At 38.8% G+C, this 22,499-nt stretch overlaps 1 protein-coding gene across 6 annotated transcripts in view; it reads left to right on the top strand.

Moving 5' to 3' along the window:
- Nucleotides 1–22,499, top strand: part of VPS13B (vacuolar protein sorting 13 homolog B) — a 506,220-nt gene that overhangs the window by 441,734 nt on the left and 41,987 nt on the right. For all 6 annotated transcript variants that reach the window (XM_068395717.1, XM_068395718.1, XM_068395719.1 and 3 more), the window contains 3 exons: nucleotides 6,276–6,457; nucleotides 8,264–8,613; nucleotides 14,617–14,778. In XM_068395717.1, the coding sequence (XP_068251818.1) occupies nucleotides 6,276–6,457; nucleotides 8,264–8,613; nucleotides 14,617–14,778 (694 nt within the window). The remainder of the gene's footprint in view (nucleotides 1–6,275; nucleotides 6,458–8,263; nucleotides 8,614–14,616; nucleotides 14,779–22,499) is intronic.

Genomic DNA, 22,499 nt, shown 5'->3' with positions numbered 1-22,499 from the left:
GGCTGGACATGCTTCAAAAGGGAATTGTTAAATATTCAGGAGCAGGCTGTCCCAGTCTGTAGGAAGGCAAGCCGTCAGGGAAAAAGACCGGCCTGGTTAAACAGAGAACTTAGACTAGAACTTAAGGAAAAAAAGAGAGCCTACTTGCTCTGGAAGAAGGGTCGGGTAACTTGGGAGGTCTATAGGGATGTGGCCAGGTCATGTAGGGAGAAGATTAGAAGGGCCAAAGCTCAATTAGAGCTCGATTTGGCTGCTACAGTCAAAGACAACAAAAAAGGCTTTTACAAATACATCAACAGCAAAAGGAGGGTCAAGGAGAGCCTCCACCACTTGCTGAATGAGGAGGGTAGTGTAGTGTCAGGGGATGAGAAAAAGGCAGAGGTGCTCAATGCCTTCTTTGCCTCGGTCTTTAATGTCAAGATCGGTTGTCCTCAGGAGACTCGGCCCCAGAGCCTGAAGTTAGGGACGGGGGGCTGTGTGAACCTCCCATGATCCAGGAGGAGATGGTTACTGACTTGCTGTGCCAGTTGGACACCCACAAGGCTATGGGCCCGGATGGGATTCACCCTAGAGTAATGAAGGAACTGGCAAATGAACTTGCCAAACCACTCTCGATTATCTACCGGCAGTCCTGGTTAACTGGAGAAGTTCCAGCTGACTGGAAATTAGCAAACGTAACGCCCATCTACAAGAAGGGTCAGAAGGACGATCCAGGGAACTATAGGCCTGTCAGCCTGACCTCGGTGCCAGGCAAGGTGATGGAACAGATCATCCTGAGTGCCATTACACAGCACATGCAGGACAATCGGGGCATCGGGGCCAGCCAACATGGATTCATGAAAGGCAGGTCCTGCTCGACCAACCTGGTCTCCTTCTATGACCAAGTGACCCGCTTAGTAGATGAGGGCAGGGCTGTGGATGTAGTCTGTGTAGACTTCAATAAGGCATTCGACACTGTCTCCCACAGCATCCTCCTAGACAAACTGTCTGCCCGGGGCTTGGATGGGTGGACTCTTAAATGGGTCAAAAACTGGCTGGATGGCCGAGCCCAGAGAGTGGTGGTGAATGGGGCAAAGTCCAGCTGGCGGCCGGTCACTAGCGGTGTTCCCCAGGGCTCAGTTCTGGGGCCGGTGCTGTTCAATATCTTTATAGATGATCTAGACGTAGGGATTGAGTGCACCCTCAGCAAATTTGCAGATGACACCAAGCTGGGTGGGAGTGTCGATCTGCTGGAGGGTAGGAAGGCCCTACAGAGGGATCTGGACAGGTTAGATAGATGGGCCGAGACCAACGGCATGAGGTTCAACAAGAACAAGTGCCGGGTCTTACACTTCGGCCACAACAACCCCATGCAGCGCTACAGGCTGGGGGAAGAGCGGTTAGAAAGCGGCCCAGCAGAAAGAGACTTGGGGGTGCTGATCGACAGCCGGCTAAACATGAGCCAGCAGTGTGCCCAGGTGGCCAAGAAGGCCAATGGCATCCTGGCCTCTATTAGGAATAATGTAGCCAGCCGGTCTAGGGAAGCGATCGTCCCTCTGTACTCGGCACTGGTGAGGCCGCATCTTGAGTACTGTGTTCAGTTCTGGGCCCCGCACTTCAAGAAAGATGTTGAGGTGTTGGAGCGAGTCCAGAGGAGGGCGACCAAGCTGGTGAAGGGTCTGGAGGGTCTGACCTACGAGGAACGGCTGAGGGAGCTGGGGTTGTTTAGCCTGGAGAAGAGGAGGCTCCGAGGTGACCTTATTGCAATCTACAACTACCTGAAGGGAGGTTGTAGTGGAGTGGGAGTCAGCCTCTTCTCCCGGGCAACTAGCGATAGGACAAGAGGGCACAGCCTCAAGCTTCGCCAGGGGAGGTTCAGGTTGGACATCAGGAAGAATTTCTTTTCAGAAAGGGTTATTAGGCATTGGAATGGGCTGCCCAGGGAGGTGGTGGAGTCACCATCTCTGGATGTGTTTAAGAAAAGACTGGACATGGCACTTAGTGCCATGGTCTAGTTGACAGGGTGGTGTAGGGGCAGCAGTTGGACTCGATGATCCCTGAGGTCTCTTCCAACCTGGTTGATTCTGTGTGATTCTGTGATTCTGTGAATAAGGTTTGAGTGAACATTTGTAAATGTTTATTCAATGAATGAAAAAATGTGAATTCCTAAGGGAAATAATTTAGCATCCCCTTGAGGATTTAGTATAGTGTCTGTGGAAGGAATCATATATGGCATAAATGACTGTCTATGGAAGACCTTAAAATAGGGGATTAAAAGGAAATTATCATAGAATATATTAGTTTTATAGGTTGCATTTTCATGTTGCAGGACTAGCAAATTATAATCAAAATTACTTTTATTTAAAGCTCTGTTTGGGTGACGAGATACTAAAGGCCCTCCCTGGTTTGGTTGGGAGGGGTTTATCATTCTGTGTTTAAATGGGTTACGTTACAAGATGCTTTATATATTTGTACATCTCCTGTGTAATGTAAACAGTATTTTTATAATTACTGACGTACTAATGTGAAATAGTAATTGAAAATACCTTAAGATACAAACCATGAAACAAGTACAAAAACTTTTAAATAAGCGTTAAATTGCTACTTTTTAAAAATTGAAGTGAGGAATCATGATCATGTTTCTTGCTAATTGTTTTAGCTTTTATTCAAAGTAGATGATGTACTGGATTTTGACCTCTAACAATTTGGGTTCAGACGAGCATTTGAGTCATAAATTATATGAGTTAAGTGGTCTCTTTCTTCTTCCCAGTGATATTTTCCCATGTTGCGGTTTTGTCACAAATGGCAGTTTTCATTTAAATATTCCATTCTTAAAATAACATGAATAATGCAGCTCACTGTTAAGTCATTGTTCCCAGTTGCCATATATTTAACTCAAATGGCTTTGTGTGGTGTGAAACTATCATACTTTATAATATAGAATGACTTTGAATGTAGATATTTTCCATTCTAAACATTCTGATATTTCACAGGATTAAAAAAAAAAAAAAAGACATTTCTGGTATTAAAGTCACATCAGTTTTATTTAGAATTTCCTCTGGTTTTGCTACACCCATCCCCTCAGCATGTTGTGCCAAACACAAACAGTAGAAGCTAACTAGCTTCCTTTTCTCCCCAGCTGAAAAGTTATGGAGAGTCCACACTGTATTTTGTAGCTCCACAGCAGCCAAGAGAATGTGGGATTTTTTTGATGTTGTATTTATTTGATGCACAACTTTTGATTTCACAGTCAGATCTACCTCTATGATATTAATGCTTCTACTGTTGTTCACCAATAGTTAATAGAAAGTTTCCTGGGTTTTCAGTTAACACTACTTTATTTTCTGTTTGTGCACAGCATGTGATGATTTCTGTGCTCTGTGCAACGTAAAAGAAGAAAGTAGCAGTGCTAAAGGTCTGACGGAAGTTTAGCTAGGCAAAAAGTTTAAATGAGATTTAATTTAAAATCAGAGGGTCATGGTAGTGATTGTAAGGACTACAGTCCCCTTTAAAAGCTGTTCACTCAATATTCCGATCTCTTATTACAGTTCTTTTTTAAGACAATGCTATAGTCATTTGTATGCTGCTCTTAGTATAGATTGTACTGTAAGTGGTTTATACTGTTACTGTATTTTTATTTTCATAACAACATGGGGGCTGTAATTCTGGATATTGTTTCTGGTTGAGTAAAAATCAAATGGACCCTTTCACAGATAAACAATAACAGTGATCTTCATTGCATTTCTTCTCAGATGTTTTCTAGAAGGTGATCTTCTCTCTGTAGAGTGACTTTCCCGTCTAAAGTGTGGTTTAGCCCACATTGTCCTGCTCCTCTCAGTTTTCCACTGCCAGCGCTTGTCCCTCCCTACAATGGGAGAGGATGCAAGGTCAGTGCTGTCCCAGGGAGACACATTGTCCCACCCTCATTTGCTGTTTCTCTCTGGTTAGTTTTTTAAGCATGTGGGTGGACTCTGAAGTTTGTTAGGGAATCCTTTCAGTGGTGGGCCTTTTTGGTTTCTAAGGTGATTCTCCATGAGGAAACAAAAAGCAGTTTGGAATAATTTTGTTCCCAACATTTTGAGTTTCAGAATATTACCTCTGCTTGATCTGCAGCTTATGGGGCAGAAAAATCTGAGCGAAGTAGGGCTAAATGCTTTAAATTATTTCCCTGGTGTGAAGTTCCTGCCACATTTCCTCCTGCATCAAGCATGTGGTTTTGAAAGAGAAATGACAAAGGTCCCATAACACTGAAGTGCTTGATAAATAAACAGCAGGTATATAAAATTTGACTAAAAAAGACTTTGGAGGGCTTTGTTTGTTTTTTATTTTATGAAAATATCCAACTCCAAAAAAAACATATCCAAGGAAATAAAAATGCTGAGTCACTGACAGGTGACTCAAGGAATAGGTTTCCAAGGAAAAGTAATTTATAATTTCAGAAACAAATGTCTTTCCTTTTTATTGCAGTTAGTTATAACTGTTTGTGCAAATTAAGTCTTAATTCAGAATATCAAAGTGTAATTATTTTTTTTAAGTTCCTTCTAGTTTGGTTAACTTTTGTTCGCACCTCTCTACCCTTTTTCTATTGTCATTCCATATGTCCCTGAACTTCTATTTCTAATCAAAATGCAATGAGCAAAAATTCTTAAAATGTTAACAGTTATCCTGAGAGCACTAACCAGTTTCACAGATTCAAAATTATTTAATGGTCTAAATCGACATATGAATTTTGGTGGCTTTTAGATTTATTTCCATGCTTTGTTCCAATAATCTAGGGAATATCCATGGCAGAGCAAAGAAAAGCTCTGCTCATTTCTCTGAGTCTAGTCCACTCCCATAGATGTTTTAACATGTGAACGCAAAGAATAGTCTTATTTCTAAAGAGGCCAGTTCTCAAAAGCCCTACACCACCAGTTTTTGAAATGTAGACAGGGAATTTGAAGAGGTGAAGCACAGGAAAGCAGCTAAAAATCTGATTAAGTGATCTGTCTTTCATCCTTCACCAACCTAATCCATTCTTGATATCCTGTCTTGATTCTTTGTTAACTAGCTAATTTTAGTTGGGTTTTACTGCTATACAAGTATTTTGATTTATGTCCACGAATCTAAAGTTGGATTTAAGCTTCATAAATAAATACAATACTAGCTAATTACCATAACACAAAATAATACTGATAAACTTATGTATCCATGGAATTTACGCATTTGCAGCTGAACATTTTGAGTACCTACTATATTTGTGCATAATTTTGCACTAACACACATGAAGTGAAGAAAAATTTGGTCCTAAAAGCATAAGACATGTTGCTTTGAAAGCCAATGTTCGAATTTAAACTTGTGTTTGAATTTAAAGTATCTTTACAGTGTCAATGGAAATCTATTCATGGTGCTTTATAAAAGCTAATTACTTTCTGACAAAAGTAGTAAGTTGGCCTTAGTTAATCTTTTGTTAAATTTTATTTAAAAAACAAAAGCAGTATTGGGCTGAGGACGTGGACATAGTTTTCTTCAATCAAGTCTATGCTTTTAAACTTAAACTCTTTAGTGCCAAACTGCAAAGGGAGTGAGAATAAGGAACATTAAGGATAGATTTGGCTTAAATTAGAAAGTTTATTTGTACTTCAGTGGTGTCTTAGCAACCCATAGAATTGTGATGTGGTGTTAGTTTCACTCAAGAGACCGAAAGATAATGCTTGGAAATTCATGACGTCACGAGCACGGCTAGGAAAAAAAATCAGTGGGGTGGCATTTTTAAATGTATAGTTAATATGTTGTAATAGGTGCTAGTAAAAGGCTCCAGGCTAAGCTTGTAACACTCAGAGATTCTTTTAATATGATGACTGCAGAATGATGGCCAAAAGAAAGAAAGCTTACAGGGACAGGGTTTATCCGTAGAAGTAGTTTGATGGTTGTGAGTTTGTTTCCTTCAAATAAAATGAAGAAAATCTTTCTCTTGACCAGATTAACTTTCAGCTCATTCTTATAGCTTTAATAATGGTAACGTACTTTGTTTAGCTATTTCAGCAATTAAAGATACCTGGTATATTTTGGTTTTATTTTCTGTAAATACGGTTGGCTTCTGTTGTTCAGGTGTTTCAGTTTGTAAATTGAAAGTGCAGCGTGATAAAAGCATTGTTGGATTGCAGTCTTGTCTGCTGTGTTCTGCTTGGAAAAAAGCACATACACTAACATTAGCAGTTAAAAGAAAACAATGACATTGGCTATGTCAAGTCTTACTGTAAAGCGATGAAATCCTGGAAGTGCTGAACTACCCCTTTGTTATCTACCTTCCACAGCTCAGAAAGTGAATCTGGCTCACAAAGTGCGTGTGATCCACTTGTAACCCCCACGGCATTAGCAGCCTGTACCAGGGTTGACTCCTGTTTTACTCCTTGGTTTGTGCCGTCACTAAGTGTGTTGATCCAATTTACTTATTTGGAAGTCCACCTCTGCCATCATCTTGAGCAACTAGGCACAGGTATGTACTCCTTTATGTAGACTAATAAAAGCATATAGTTCATATGTGCTGCTTAATCGCTGTTTTGCTGTCTGTAGGCCCCATTTCCTCATTCAAACAGGCATTCATGAAATAAATTATCACCAACAGCCACCGGTGGTACAGGCTTCAGGGCAAAATGGATCACTTCTGTTGCACTGAGAAAGTACATGCGGTAGGCAGAGGGGCTGGCTGATCAGCCCCCTTCCTCCCTCCAGAATGGGTAACTGTAGAAGCCATCTGGTTTTCGTAGTCTGATTAGTGACAGCAGGTGCCACTTCAGTCTTGAGCCATCTTAGTGAATGAATTTGATCTTCTAAATTTTCCAGCATATTAACTGTACTATTAAAATATTTGAAGATTTTGCAACCCCCTTGGTAAGAATTCCTTGGAAGACCTCTGAGAACTGCAGATTTAACTGTTATTTCAATTATGATCACTTCTGGAGCTACATCTGGTTTTGTTCAGTGCTCTCTGTCATTGCATTAATGGTAAATACATTCCAAGAGATCTTTAGATTATTGTCTGATTTTTGAATGCCAGGAATGCTTTCCATGGAAGATGAGCAAATGTCTTGGATAATTTTGATAGGGACAGCTTGCTTCGTGAGTATTTTTTGTGTTTCTGCGAGTATTATAATATATTCATTATCAAATCATACCAAGACTGACATTCAACGTCTAGCAGATAACTTTTTGTCTATTGGCTAATTCTATCAGTACACAATCTTCCGCACTATTACACTCCAATTCCAGATGCTCAGTCTTTAAAATTACATGTACTGGAAAAAAGCAAAAATCAGATTAAAATCAAACCCAGCTGTTTCGTTTTTCAACAGCGACTGAGTTTATGCTGCTGCTGCTGCTGTTGTTGTTATAGCACCTAAAGACCTTAAGTTTTGGGGCTCCATTGTGCTATGTTATATGCAAAGGGAGCACAAAACTCATTGTATCCATTATGCTTTTGTAGAATAATAGGACTTGATCCTGGAAAGTGATGAGTGTTTTGGTTCCAAATCTGTAGAGCATTTGAGCATATGCTAATTTTAAGTGTGTGAGTAGTTCCAGCAACATAAATAATAACATCAGTGGAAATACTCTCATGCTTAATGTTACACAAGTGGTGTATGTGCCTTGCAGTGTCTGCTGCCACAGTGCTCAGCACTTTGCAGGACTGAGACTTCAGTGAATGCGATAAAATCTTTTTTATGATATATTTCTCATGCAGTAGTCTTGGGATACTGTTTTGTTTAATTTCTAGTATTATGGGGTAATATGTTGCATCTCAGTGGGTTTGTGGTCTTGAACTCTCTGTAATTGCAGCAAAGACAGTTCTCATTGTGGAGCCTGTTAGCCTGCACACTCACATGTCAGCAAATATTATATTGCTAATTTTTATTGTATTCATAATGTGCTGTGTGTGGAATATCATATACATCTACTATAGCAAAAATTCTCACAGAAATATGGTCTCTGCTCCAAATAATAGGTGGCAATCTGAAGTATTGTGCAGTGTGTAGATAAAGCAGTTTGTCTGGCTGGTCTATTTACCATGAAAAGTTTTTGGTTTGCAGATACTTTTTGTTTGCAGCTGCTATTAATTACAGTTCTATTTTATATCTAATAAACAGTGTGAACAGGATTAATTTCAGATTTCAGAAATGTCGGCTCTTTTATGAATTTTACTTGTTTTCATCATATGTACGAGCAGTTAAAACACAATTTACAAAAACATACAGAATGTGGCAATAGTGATGTTCCTAGTCTTGTTTGTTCTTTTACTTTTCAGCACTGCCAAAGTTTCTTCAGCCCTTTTTACCTGATAAGAACATGCCATCTGAACTAGAATACATGATAATTTCCTTTGATGAGCCTCATCTATATCTTCGTCAGTGGAGCAATGAGTCGATGTTCCAGGAGATCCAGTTTTCGACTCAAGCCGACTGTAAACTTCTGGAGTGCCGAAATGTGACTATGCAGAGTGTTGTGAAACCTTTCAAAATCTGGGGGCAGATTGCTATTTCCAGCAGCACAGTAGGAAGGCTATTGGACTGCACAATAATGGTGGACCCCATTTTCATCAACTTTGGCCAGTATGCACTTCATTCTCTGAATACAGCGATTCAAGCTTGGCAGCAGGTATGCAAATACTATAGTGAGAAAAAATGTAGCTATTGTGATTAATAGCAAATGCGAATACCAACTGCCTTCATTAAAAATATTCCAAGATGCAAATGCTTTAATTTTCACTAAAACTGTTTTTTACTAGTAAACAGTAATTCTGTGATAGCAGTGAAAACTAGGAGGCAATGAATGCTATATGTAAAGGTAGATGTAGCCAGAACTGCTTGAGTTTCAGTGAAACTACATGGATTTATATCAGAATAACCAGAATCTTGGTCTTGAAATGCATAATATTCTGTTAATTTATGAAAAGATGAGTGGTGCATGATATGTAAGCACAGCTCAGTCTGAGTGGTAGAGCATATTGTTTCCAGCTACTGCTTCTATCGTTATTGAAGTTCAACACTAGTTTCACATTACATTATGTGCAAGCAGCATTAATGGCTGCAGCCAGTCCCAGTGTAAGGAACCTTGCTTCTGCAATGACCCCTCGAAGGCCTGTAATTCCCTTACTCCGCTATAGCCTTGAAATCAAATCATTCTCTTCATCTGCCTGAAGACCTATGTGGAGCCTGGGAATTAATTACCTATCATGGCACTACAATAACAAAGCCCTCAAAAAAGGATAAAACATCTGTTTTATATCAAAAAATTCTTTTTTAAGGGCATTCCATGGTTTTCTTGTTGCAAAAGGACATTCATAAAACAAGATCTAGTGTGATTTAAATCTTTACAGCTGGCTCAAATATCAATGTGAACAAAAATCTTTGTAGCTCCAATTTCTGGTTTTTGTCATATTTTGAACAATGCTTTTAATAAAAAACAAACATTGAAAGTATAAGAGAGTTCTTGGTAGGCTGTTTAAACCCAAAATATTTCTGACTTAGTGCTAGTCCCTCGTCTAAGACATGTGTGGCAACTACTGCAAAATGGCCTTCAGAAAGGTCAATTTCCTCTTAGGATGGAAAAAAAAAGTTCTCTCAGACATAGCTATACATATAAATAAAATATGGTGCATAAATATTTAAATGTTTTAAACCACATCACAGTGTGAATGACTGACTGACTACTCTGTGCCTTGAAGGAATATTCTGAGTTGAAAAAATGGAATTTGTATATTTGATTAAGTAGAGCCATATGTCGCGTCGTATATTGCTGACAGGTACATTCTATGAATAGTTGGTACTGATTTATACATGGATTTGGCAATGTTAACATGAGCCACAGGAGGATATACTTCTGTAATTGTTGCTGTAATTTTCTCGTTTCCTCTCGTGTCAAGGGTACTTGCCACCATGTTCTGATGTGGTGGGTATCTAGCCCTGAGTATTCGAGATTAAAAACTTGCATCGCTTTGAAATTAGGGAACAGTTAACACACAAGTGGGTTCAAAAAGGCTTATTAAATTAATTGTTACCAAGATGTTTTGTATGTGGCTTTACTTCCAGACTAGGGGGTGGCACACACTGCATGGGGAGGGAATGAATTTCCCAATGATAAGCATTATTTGATGTTTGTTGTTCACACAAAATACAATATAAATGCTGCCAACTAGAAGCATGAATTTAATAAGCAGGAAAGGTTATTTGAATTCTCCACATATTTTTTACTAGATTAATATCTGAAACAAGTGATGTTGTAGTCAGTGGACAAACAGATGAAGCATGAAACAATTTCGCACTGCACCTTTAGGTCAAGAGTTCAGGATTAACAGAAGCCTCTGTCAGTGTCTTTGTTTCTTAGATATGAACTGATTTTTTGTTTGTTTGTTTAAGTAATGATGAATGTTTTGAAAGTAGAATAAGCCTAAAAAACACCAGGCATACAACTTGCTTTATACTTCTAAGTCACATGCTGGAAATTTGAGAGGATTAGCACTTTTTAAAAACAGTTTCCCCCTTTTGACATATTTCACTGTCTAATCTGAAATCCCTGTTTAAATACAAGCAGTAACAGGCTAATGCCCACCTAAATGCAAAGCTAAAGTAAAGGTTTTAATAATCAAATAACTGGACAGGGAATTTCAAGATTGCTATTAATTTAGTTTTATTGTTTAATAATAACATACAGAGTATAAAGTGAGATGGAAAATGCATGTCTCCTGTGAATATACATGGGGAGGGTTGGTTTTTTCCTCCTTATTTGGGCATTTAAGCCTTCACAAATTGTTTTATAGCATTAGTGCTTTGTGATACCTAGAGACAGGGTCAGCTGAGGAAACAGCTCCCCAGGTATGGTACTAAGTGAGTATTCCTGGGAAAAAACTATTCCTCTGTGGTCTCACACTGAAAATGTTTTCCTAAACCCCTCGGAAGTTATAAAAGCTCCTCTTTTAAACCATTAGAACTTCTTTATCTTGAGGTTTGCATGATGCTTGACCTTTCTGTTGGCAGTTGCATAAGTTTTCTTAATGAGTTGGGATCAGTCAGAATGACATCTGTGATCATAGTAGTTTCCCCGTCTTTCTACCATAAGCACAATGAACAAGGGAAAAGAGCACAGAAAACTTGCATGTACCTTCAATTTAACTTTCTAGCTGATAATGTCAGGATACTGCCATGAGAATGAAGTTTAAACAATCAGAAGGAAAATGTTCTTTTCTCTTAGAGGAACTTTGAGTGAGATAAGAACTTGCTAAAGACTTTCTGTCCGAAAGTATTACTAGGTACTAGAGAGAGAGTATGTGTGTGTACCCCAGACAGGGGTGGGAGGGGGGCTTGCACAGGTCTTCAGTAGCTTGTGATAGCACACAGAAAATAACTTTGTGCATATAAAGAGGCCTAGGCTTTTATGGGCTTTTTTTCCAGATCCATAAAAGCTTTGAAATAGCTGTGAGCTGAGACGTGAGCAGAAAGCCCTGAGACAGGGAAAGCCTGGTGACTAGTATTATGTGCGATGTTTTTCCCCTCTCTGAGTAGAATTCACAAAATATTTGAAAGCCCAATAAAGGAGACACACTTTCTAGGCCTCTCTGAGAGAAAAGAACAGCTGAAAAATGATCTAAAGAGGGGCAGGAAATTGTCCCCCAGGAACTGACCCTAATCTGTATCTGATTCAGGCTGTTGATCTTTTGCTGATTCTTTTGGTTTGCTGTTTTAATTCAGAGAGGGAATTTTTTTCCTAATCCACACTTAGTGTTTTCAGTTCCTGGAGTCCTCATTCAGCCCTTCAGCATCATTGCCACACAAATGGCCTGGTTCTGTTTGTTTTTATTACATCTAGTTTCTCTACACTCTCTTCTATCAATCAAGATTTCCTCACTCCATCCTTATTCTGAATTTTTTTTTTTTGGTCTACTGTCAGACTTCAGCAGCAAATTTGGGATCCTGTTCCCTGTGATGGGTGCAGGGAGCTGCTGCAGCTCCCCAGTAACCAAGAAGCATGGGTGGTACTGTCTCTGGGAAAAATCTCCTGCATTTACTGCAAGGAGAGTAAGAGTTGGCTAGAACCCTGCCTGTACAGTGCATAGTTGCCATACTGAGCTAAAGCATCCCCAGACTTCCTTGATGATCCTTTAGTCAGCTGTTATTATCAAGACTTGAGGCATCAGTAGCTCTCTCTTAAGCCTGGCAGCACGGAGCAGTGCCTTATTATGCAAATCTTGGTGTTTCCTTGGTTAAAATTTTGGAACAGTTATAAAATCAAGCTTAAAATACCTCTTAACTTCGAGAAGTGTTGCTGTTAAAAGCAGTGGATTCTAGTAGCAAATCTAGCATTTAAGACTGATGATTAATGGCAGTCATTCATCAGCACCAAAATGTGTGCAAGTCTCTTAATAATCTCTGATGGGACAACATTCCCCCAGTACAATTTAGGAGTTCTGTGCATACCAAAAACTTGCTGGATTCTCTTTTCCCTCTGGAAAATGCAAGAACCTACAGTTTGTGTTAACTTACTTGAAACTAAGTTAGTCAGGTAAAAAGAAGGAAGTTCATCATCTTCTGATGTTGTTCTTCCGGTCTGTGCATAATCAGCAAGAAAATGTATTGGACTAGAAAAAAATTTCTTAAATTCCCCTGGGGTTATATCTAGGTTTGACTATAACAACATGCTGAGCTCTGTAGATAGTAAATCCTGCCTTTTAAAAGGAACATTTTGCAAAGCTGTAACAGGAAAATATATATACTTGTGGTAGACTTATGGGTATGTGGGTATGGCAGCTTGACAGTAAAAAGTCATAGATCCACCACTAGAAAATGCCAAAATAAATTCTGCACTCTGAAGTGGCACTGTAAATGTCAGCCTTTAGCATACCGAGATCTGCTACTGAATGCGATACAGACATATTGCTCTGTAATGAGTTTTACTACTTTGAAAAAGTGAGATTTTGATTATGCTTGCCTGACTCTTGTTTCACAGAAGATACCTGATCTTATGCAGAATTCATGAGATTTGAGGAGAAACTTTAATGTAAATATTCTCATGCTTAAATAGTTCTAGGATGAATAATTTTTTGCACCAACACTCTCGGCCAATCATTCTGACATTGTCACAAACGAATCGCAACCTGCACCTTAGGTTCTTCTGAAGTTAATAACAGTAGTGAACATGCATTCAAGGGTGCTAAACTGGACATACCTTGCACACTTCACTTTTCAGAAAATCTGTTCCATGTGTATTACCCAGCAATGTGCTACAAGCAATGTACCGAACTGTTTTTCACGGATAACTAAGGATCCATAGGGATCTATGAGGAAATATTTTTTTCTCTCTCTTGTTTGATCTCTGAATTTCTGCAAGCTTCCAGGCACATTGTTATCAAAGAACTAGAGATCCATATGATCATGGACAGAGGAGGTGCTAGCTTCATTATGTCCGTTTAAAAGGTCCACTGAGAGAGCAAGGAGGGGAAACAGAATCAGCTCTCAAAGACCATGGAGGTCCCATAAGTTAGAGAAGACGTCATGGGAAGAAAGGATGAGAAAAGAGCAGCTGGGCTATATTGTGGAGAGAAGGGAACCAACCAACAATAAAGCATTGTCAAAAGTGTGTGCTAAGAAAGATGGGTCAAAAAGAGGTAACAAAAAGCACAAGATTAATTCTTTGTGTTATACCCATTAAATTGCAGGAAGACTATCCAAATGTTGCTTTCTTGGAGTAATTGTTATGGTTGTTAGATAGTTGCCTGTAAGTGGAAGGTGCTAGCCCAGTAGTGACTAGGACAGAAATATATGAGAGATGATCTCCAAATCAAATCGTCAGGCACACTTTGACCTCTGCTGTATAGGGGATTATAGTTCATGCCTTCAGGGGCGGAAGACCTGTAGCTCTGATAATTTTTATGACTATCATATAGTCTAATTGTGTCAACAGAGTGACAAGCAGCCAGATGAAAAGCAGAAATAGAGGGATGGAAGGGTGCTGCAGGCAGAAGAAAAAGTATTGTAAAATCTAAAATACTTTTAAAACCCACAATAGTTATTGATTTTTCCTATTAGACTGTCAAATTGCATGATGCATTTTCAAACTAGCCTCGTGAAGCTGTGAAACTTCTCTTACCATGTCTCCTGCTTTTTCTTTATTTTTTAAGTATTGTGGTGTCAGGAGAGAGTCTTCTGCTGCTGACCCATAGCAACATTTCAAACTAGAAGGAGCAGCTGGGGAAGAGGAAGTGCAGCCTGTTGGCCTGAGAGATCAGTTGTCAAGCATGGAGAAACCTCTTCATTCCTGTCTGCTCAGCCTGCAGTGCCCCACCTGCCCTGTGTGACTTGTCATTTCCAACTGAATTTAATTTCATTGAAGTCTTTTACATAAGTTAGGAAATCAAGTTTTTATTGTGGTTTTAAATCTTCAAGATTTGCATTACAGAAACATAAAGTAAAATATGTTAAATCTTAGGATGTATTTTGTCAACCCAAACACTAGTTTTTGCAGAGAGTAGAGTACTGAGAGACCAAAGCTAATAGCAAGAGATCTTGAAGCATTTCTGTGTTGTAACAGTCGCCACTGGGCAGACAGCTGCCAAATGTCTTGCAATTAATCAGATGCTTACTGGCTTTCATATCCCTTTCCTTTCAGAACCAATGCCCTGAGGCAGAGGAGTTGGTCTTCAGCCATTTTGTGATCTGTAATGACACACAAGAGACACTGCGGTTTGGCCAGGTGGATACCGATGAAAATATTTTGCTGGCTAGTCTCCACAGTCACCAGTACAGCTGGCGCTCTCACAAGTCCCCGCAGGTACGTCAGAAACAGCCCTTTGAATGCAGCAATTGCTAAAGCTTACTGGTGGCTGTGTGCATTGGTTCTTCAGTTTTCTCTGTTGTCTCAGCTATCTCTAATGCTCCAGTTCTTTCAGGAGCCACACGCTGGGGCTTCATCAGAGAGAAAAGGTAAACAAAGAGTGAGGAAAGCCAGAAGTGTTTAGAAGTTACTCAGGGGTAGAACTGGATGTGCACAACCGCTTTCTGTAAAACTGAGTGGTTGTTGAAACTGAAGCTTCTGAAAAAAAAGCAAAAGAAGATCGCTTGCCAGGTTTTTATAACTAAGTGATCAGTGTCTGTTTTCTGTGATGTACGTTAGAGGTTTGGGGAATTTTTTTAATGAATTGTTGTTACCAGAAGCATCTGTTCACTGAAATTGTTTGCAGAACAGGGTCAAACTGGACAAATCTCTCAAGTCAGCATGTGGTGCATTAGAAAAGATTTGAAATTGTCAGAAACACCCCACTTATATAGTTTAAATAATGCCATTTCTGCTTCTTGGGTGTTTTTTTAAGAATAAACACTGAAACTGAAATCAAATATTGTAAAATTATCAACAGGAAATATTTCAATAAAACCATGTTGTTGGTTTTCTTGAGTGGTGGTGAAAAATGGACTTTTCATCTTGATTCAAGATAGGGCAAGAATTTAAACCTAAAAAAGGTGCTTATGCGACAGCAAAGCTATTTCTTCTCTCTTTTTAATACATACCCAGCTCCTGCTGAGTGGGAGACTAGAGACCTGTGCCACCCCACTTGCTGAGCAGCAGTCCTGCACTGAAGAGTTACTAAAATTTTTACAGATCCTAACAGAAGTGTAGTGGATGGATGTTCCTAACTCCTCTAGAGCCCTGGAAAATACCAGCCTTAGCATGTGAAAAAAGAAGGTGAAATTTGGCTGGTAATTCTAAACAGGAGCTGTGCCCACTTTCACTGCTGGCAAGTTTCGGGTTTCGCTGGGGAGCAGAGATGGCAAATTTACTGTGTTTTTCTTCATATGTCAGTTGGTGGATGTGCAAAACTACTGAATTTTACATGAATGCGGTAATCTGTGCAGAGCAAATTCAGCCAGAGTAAACAGCTGCAGTTGACATTGAAGTCAAAGCGTAAGTTAAGAGGAAGGCAGGCTAATGAAGGACCGTCTCACCCCAGCGACAGAGGAGTTGTTATAAACGGTTTGCGCTGGTGGAATAGCGCACAGAGGGAGACCTTTGGAGACTTAGAGACACTGGAGTATTGTACGTCCCTTGTCGGGTTTTCAAAAAGGACGTACATTTTCTCATACAAGCAAATAGCCTGTGATGCCCCAGCCCACGGGCAAGCAATCCAAATGGGTGACTGTGCTCTGTGCAATTGGGCAAGTGTCAGATTGTGAGACAGGATCTCCGCTCATCAGGTGACAGTACTCGCACTTGGGTTACGGTTGCCATAACTCCCTCTGGTTGTGTGAGGGAGAGAGAACAACCAGGCTTATAGAAAGCTAGCTAAATATGACCTATATTTCATAACCAATTATCACTTGCTTTTTTAGCAACCACACAAAAAATCATTTAAACCTTTTCATAAGCACAGGGAAAAAGAAGGAAAAGTTTATAGCAAATATAAATAAAACCAGAACTAAGTAAGGCTTTCCACTTAACAATTTTTCTTATCCATTTTCTGGTTACTTACATAAGATTATTCATCTGAGAGAATCCTCTTTTTGACCATAATTCTAGATAGTTCTAGTAGTGGTGTAGTTCTGGTTATGGTGTATTTCTAATAATGGTGTACTTCCAATAATGGTGCAAACTGGAAAGAGTTTTGAAAATTAGGATTGACTCAAGCAAAGTGAAAAGTAGAAGAGTTAAAATTGCGGCTTCTGTCAGTTGCAGCCAAGCTGCTAAAGACCACCAGACAACATATGCCATTAGCCATCCAGCACCTGGAGAGTTTAAATATGAAAACATTGATCTTTATCTTGTCCTTTCAGTCACAGACTTGAGCAGTGCAAAATATTCCATTCTCACAGCTGCTACGTAAGTTTCTTATTAAATGAAAAATAAAAGTGCAGGATGAAAAGTGGGAAAGTCCAGCAGAAAACCAAATCACACATTAGGGAGTGGGTGACATGACAGTAGGAACTTCAGATTCATTTTTCAGATATTCATTCTTCAGCTGAAAGCTGGTGATGTCAAAGGGTTTCCCCATTCTGTTTTGCTCTGATCAGATTCAGATTCACTGAAGAATTGGGCTGATAAACAGTCAGGAGTGTCATGTTGGATTCCCACGTCCCAGGAGATGACGAAGCTAACAGCTCACTCCTCCTGACTCAGCCACATTGCTGGCCAGTGGGCTTTTCTAGTAGGGGGGCTATACCTCCCTTGTCCCAGCCCTTGGAATAATTTCAAGAAGATTTCTGCTCTTTTAGCATTTTTCAACAGCCATCTCTTGCTGGAAAATTTAAGAGACTAAAAAATAGCACTGAGGTAATTTCACTGAAAATATATGGAAGCACAGGCTTTCCACACACTATTGAGATAGAAGCAAATTTTCTTTACAAAGGTCAGAGAATCTTGGCATCCATCTATAAGCCTTGTTCGTTTGATTGATGTTAAATACAAATCACTGTAAGTTTAGCATGCTTCAGAAAGGCACTTCATCTAAAGAGTCTAAACAGCACAATCCTTTGACAGTTCAGATCATATGAAATAAGTTTGTTTAAACAGTATTACAAATGTTGTCATGTAAATTTTTTCAATCGTTAATATAAATCCTTGAAATGAAAATGACGACTCAATTAAGGCATCAGGTTGTCCCTGTTATGCTATGGCACTTTTCTAATTGTTTCCATGCAAAACTATCTAGCAGCTTATTATCCAAAGGTCAGAATAATGCCCAAGCATGGACAAACCCTCCAAGTGTCATATTCGTGGAATGCTAGATGACTTCATAGTTATGAGATTATTTCATTTCTCATGATAATTCCCAACTTGCCAAGTTAGTGAATTTTAAGAACTCTGAGAGCAGATTGTAAGATAAATGTGAAATAATCCATACTTCTGGAGTCAGGGACTTCCCTCCAGGCATTAGTTCATACTTGACTTACTTGACTTACTCCTGGGGATAAAATGAGTTAGGACAAGGTCTTAGATACCACATTCTCTTACTGGGAAAGAAAACCAACTTGCACAACTTCGTCTGTCTCATGTTTCTTGTTACACAGGCACTAAGAAGCAGCGGTTGCCATGAAATACTTTATTTAACCTCTGAAAAATGTTTTTTTAGTATGGCAAGGCAGTTCAGTTAAATGAAAATAAATAGTTTTAAAAGGATTGTATTTCTTTCACATTCACATCAATAAAATTCTCCATTTTTCTTTTGCTAATTAAGCATAGTGAGAGATGCAGCACTTGAATTATTTAAGACAAACATGTATACCTAAAATAAGTTATTTTTGTAGTAGTACATAGTTATATAATGCTTTATTTACATTTAGAATTAATTTTAATATTAATGAAGCTACTATAGACTAACATTAAAAATTGTTCAACTTTTTCATGTTACAAAAACAGCTATAGCACACCAAGGATTTGGAGTTATCAGCTATTGATGGTGTCCCTCCAACTGTTTGGCTTAACTTAAAGCTCCTTCCTTCCTTCATTTTTTCCCAGCCCGGATCTGCTACATTTCAGGGAACCTAACCTTTCCCTTTTAACTTTCACTCTGATTCCTGCAAGTCTCGCTAGTTTGGCTAATATTTCAGTAATAAGTCTGAGGTCTGATGCTCGCTCTTCTGCTCTGCTCCATCCCCCATGTTTTCCTCAGATTTCATGAGGTTTTGACCTTCCTTAGGGATAAGACACCCCCGACTATATAGTCCCGTTCAGAGTTGGGGTGAATCCAAAACTGATGATATTTGAGGCTTTAAGCAATTCTAGCAAAAGCTGCCAGACCTCATGAGTTCCTTTTGCAGATTTTAATGAAAGTTAGACGTCTGTTAGATATCATTAAAAGGGAAGAGAAGCTACATCACTCCTGTGCTTTACAGACAACACTGGCTCCTACGTTATTATTGGATCCAGTCTGCGCTTCTTATCTTGATCTTCAAGTTGCTTCATGGGATGGACCCCAGTTATGTCAAAAGTCATGTTTGTCTCCAAGACAGCTGTGTTTTTTAGGAGGACTGGAGCATATGATACATAGAGTGAAATCCTAAAGTTAGAAGAGATCAGATCTTCCTAATAATTTACTCAGAGTTAAGGAATTCTGCCTTGCAAGACAGTAGGCAGTCAGAGGGTCCCACTAGGGGTCACAGCAAATGTAAAAACCAGGTATTCATGTGAGTCACCTGAATGTATTCTGCAGAGATGGTTTGCTTGTGAATAAACAGCAAAAATATTCTGTAACACGCTAGTTACTACTATTTCCCTCATGCTCAAACTTCAGCAGAGTCCTCTGAAGAAGCAAAGAATAATGGATCTAAATTAATTATTTTGCTTTCTATGCAAAACATAATGTTGCAGAGGAGAAGCTGGCGTTCAAAGTAGCAGCTCCCAAACCTTTCTCCAGAGTCTTCTCCCAGGGTTATGGTAACAGCCTATTTTCACTTTTTTGCTGTCCTTAACTTGAAGCAGCAGGTGTACTGGGTAAAAATCAGTTCCTGTGTTGATTTGGGCAATGACTTCAATGAGAATGTGGCCAAGTTACTGGTTATAAACAAAATAGATTTATTTCTTATCAAAGTAGGTAAATATGCCTGAAACAGCTCTGTGTCACTTTATTGCTACTTATATAGAATTTGAGGGAAAAGATCTCTGTCGTTTTCTTTTCTATTCTTCTGAACTTATAAGTTCTTGAATAGATATCAGTAGTAGTTGGTATATTAATGATATCTTCACTGGAACCCATTTAAAGTTTTTCTTCTCTTATTTTAAATAGCATGCCTGCAAAGCACAGCTTCTCCTAGAATTTTATAAGCAATTTTTAAAGACAGTTGTAGATTTGGAAATAGCTTTAAGAACCTCCTCCTTGTTCTCCTACAAAAAAAAAGACTGAAGCCAAATTTTAGTTTATGTTGCATCTCCAGCAGAATCATAATTCATTGTTATTTATTTCCAAGTTGCCATTCTTTCAGGTATTGGGTTATATAAAGTGTAAGATGATATACAGTACTCTGTGGGTTCAAACTTAGAAACTATGACTTACACATCAGTTATTATTGGGATATTTTCCTGTTTTATTGTTTAAGGATGTTACAGATTCTCTGCACGACCTTATGTACTTTACGTAATCCTCCCCAGGTCATTTACAGAACAACATTGGGGGGAAAAAAAAAAAGCTTTAAGTTATTTTACACTGTTCAAGCAGTGAGAAATGTATTGTTGCTTTCCTTTGAGGTCCTGCATTCGAAATCAATGGTTATACTATATTATATGTAATTGACTCTCTAGATAATATCTAGGGCAGATAAGGATTGATATTACTCATTAATCACATGAAGCCTCATAATTTGGTTATGTATGCTTAACCAAAGGACTCTTCCACAGTGTGTAGAGCTAGTTTGTACCTGCGAGGTTCAGGCCTGCTTTGCAGGTTGTATGGAGCAACCAAGGGTCAGAGTTTATCTGCCGAGTGTGACCTTTTTTCTACTAGCCAACATGGGGTGATGGAAATTTCTTTCTCTCCTGCTCCATACCGGCCTTCTGTCTTACAAGGGCCAATGGCATAGAACTGATGAGATCTCCTAGGTCCCGTAAGAAAATGAAGCCAAACTGAAATTCAAACTGTTTTGGTGGCTGCTGCAGCTGACAATGTGTAGAATGAATATTTCATTCACTGTTTTCCCAAATACTAATTGGTTTTATTGTTGTAAGTCCTAATTCTGGTCAAGAGCCACCTTGTATCCTGAAAACACAACGAAAAAATACCGATCATCCTTCTCCTTTAATTTTTAAATTAAAAATTGCTTTATCTTCAAGTCTTAGAATTCAGGTCCAGTCACCAGGTCTCCATTTCCTCTGTGCTGCTACATCATTACAGCTTTTATTTTACTGTCTCATATCTTTTAAAATAACCAACTGCTTCCACACCATTAACCAGGTCCTCACTTGATTCCTCCCAGTCTCTCAGAGTTGAGAGCAATAACCCTTAGTCTTCCCAAAAAGCATTTTCTAGTTTTGCTTAGAAGACCGTTATAATCCAACTACAGTGAAACCAAGTTAACTTTGGTGGATCTACAAGCAAAGTAGAAATCAAATTTCTATCACTAAGCATTTTGGGGGCATAAGCTTTACATTACTTATACAGCTGGAAAATGCTGCCTTTTCTGGACAGGCTCCATTCTTAGTTTCATTTTTAATCCCCCATTTTAGTCTTCATGCCTTGTCATATGACACTTAGCTTTATTTACTCAGGTCGTATCCTTCACTCATACATCTAGCTGAAAACCTAAGTAAATTTTGAGGAGTGCATAGAAACATTCTGTGAAGAGATGTAATAAAGAATACAGCTTTTCTAGCCATTCACTCCAATAGGAGCAGCTTCATCTTAGTCTGCCTCCCTAAAGGCAATTTCTTGCCCTTTCAAAACAGAAATCCATAATGGCTCAGAATTACAAATCCAAACCCCAGCAAAGTCTAGTCAAAACAAAAAACTCTGTGTTATCTGTTGATATGTTTCCCTAACAGAAAATACAGAAATCAAATGGTTACACAAATGAGTGCCTATCTTCACATACACAGTACATAGTCTGTTTTAAATTCTCTCTCTAAGCTATAAATTGTCACTTATCACTAGATTAGATTTGTTAGAATGCTTTTGAAGTCCATTGAATATTTTTTGTACCTTTTTGCAATGATTTCTTTTTTCTCCTAATATACGTACTATACTTAGCTGTATTTGTTGAACTTTCTTTAATCAGAGTGTCTGATAAATACTTATAATTTACTTAAAGCTTGATAAATGAAAAGCAGTTACATGGCAATTACCATGAATCTGTAGTATTAGGTCAGTTTTATAACATTAGAGCTCTGCTTTGTTGAGTATCTAACACCATCTATTATGATGTCTTCTGCTAAAATAATGTTAACACCTGATTACTTAATTTGCTAAAATTACTTCAATTTTTATTTCCTGCCATATATCTCTATATCACTTGGTGTCATTTCCTAATTACTTCTGGCCACGTTTTCCAGAAGTCTCACATTTAAATAACTGATTCACCCAGAGATCCCTTTGCATTTTCATGGAATGCAGTTGCTTGGCCCAAAAGTATACTTATGCAGTACCCAATTCGTACATTGTTATGTCATTAATGCAAATATATTAGATATCTTTAAAATAACTTCTGAAGGCTGTTCGGTTTGTATGTAGCATTTACCAGTATACAAATAGTATGTTTATAAATCAAGAAATTGTCAATATATGATAATAGCTCTTTTTTATTTTTCTTTCTGAACCATGAAGTTAAATGCAGACTAGTCGTTGTGCTACAAAGAAAATTAGTAAGGCAGCATTTGGGGAGCTAATGACTGCTCAGGGAAAGCTGACAGCATGTTCCTTGGGAACATTCAACTCATGAGCAAAGCTGTTTATACAGGGTGGGAGACATCCTGAAGTTGGAGCTACATACAATTACTAATCATCAATTATGGCATTTATATGACATCTATCTTTGGAGCACTCCGTATTTTGTGTGCCTTCTAGCTGAGACTGACCA

This window comes from Nyctibius grandis, chromosome 3 (assembly GCF_013368605.1).
Source record: "Nyctibius grandis isolate bNycGra1 chromosome 3, bNycGra1.pri, whole genome shotgun sequence".
Taxonomy (NCBI): domain Eukaryota; kingdom Metazoa; phylum Chordata; class Aves; order Nyctibiiformes; family Nyctibiidae; genus Nyctibius; species Nyctibius grandis.
The sequence above is the reverse complement of the archived record's forward strand: the minus strand, read 5'-3'. Positions and strand labels throughout refer to the sequence as shown.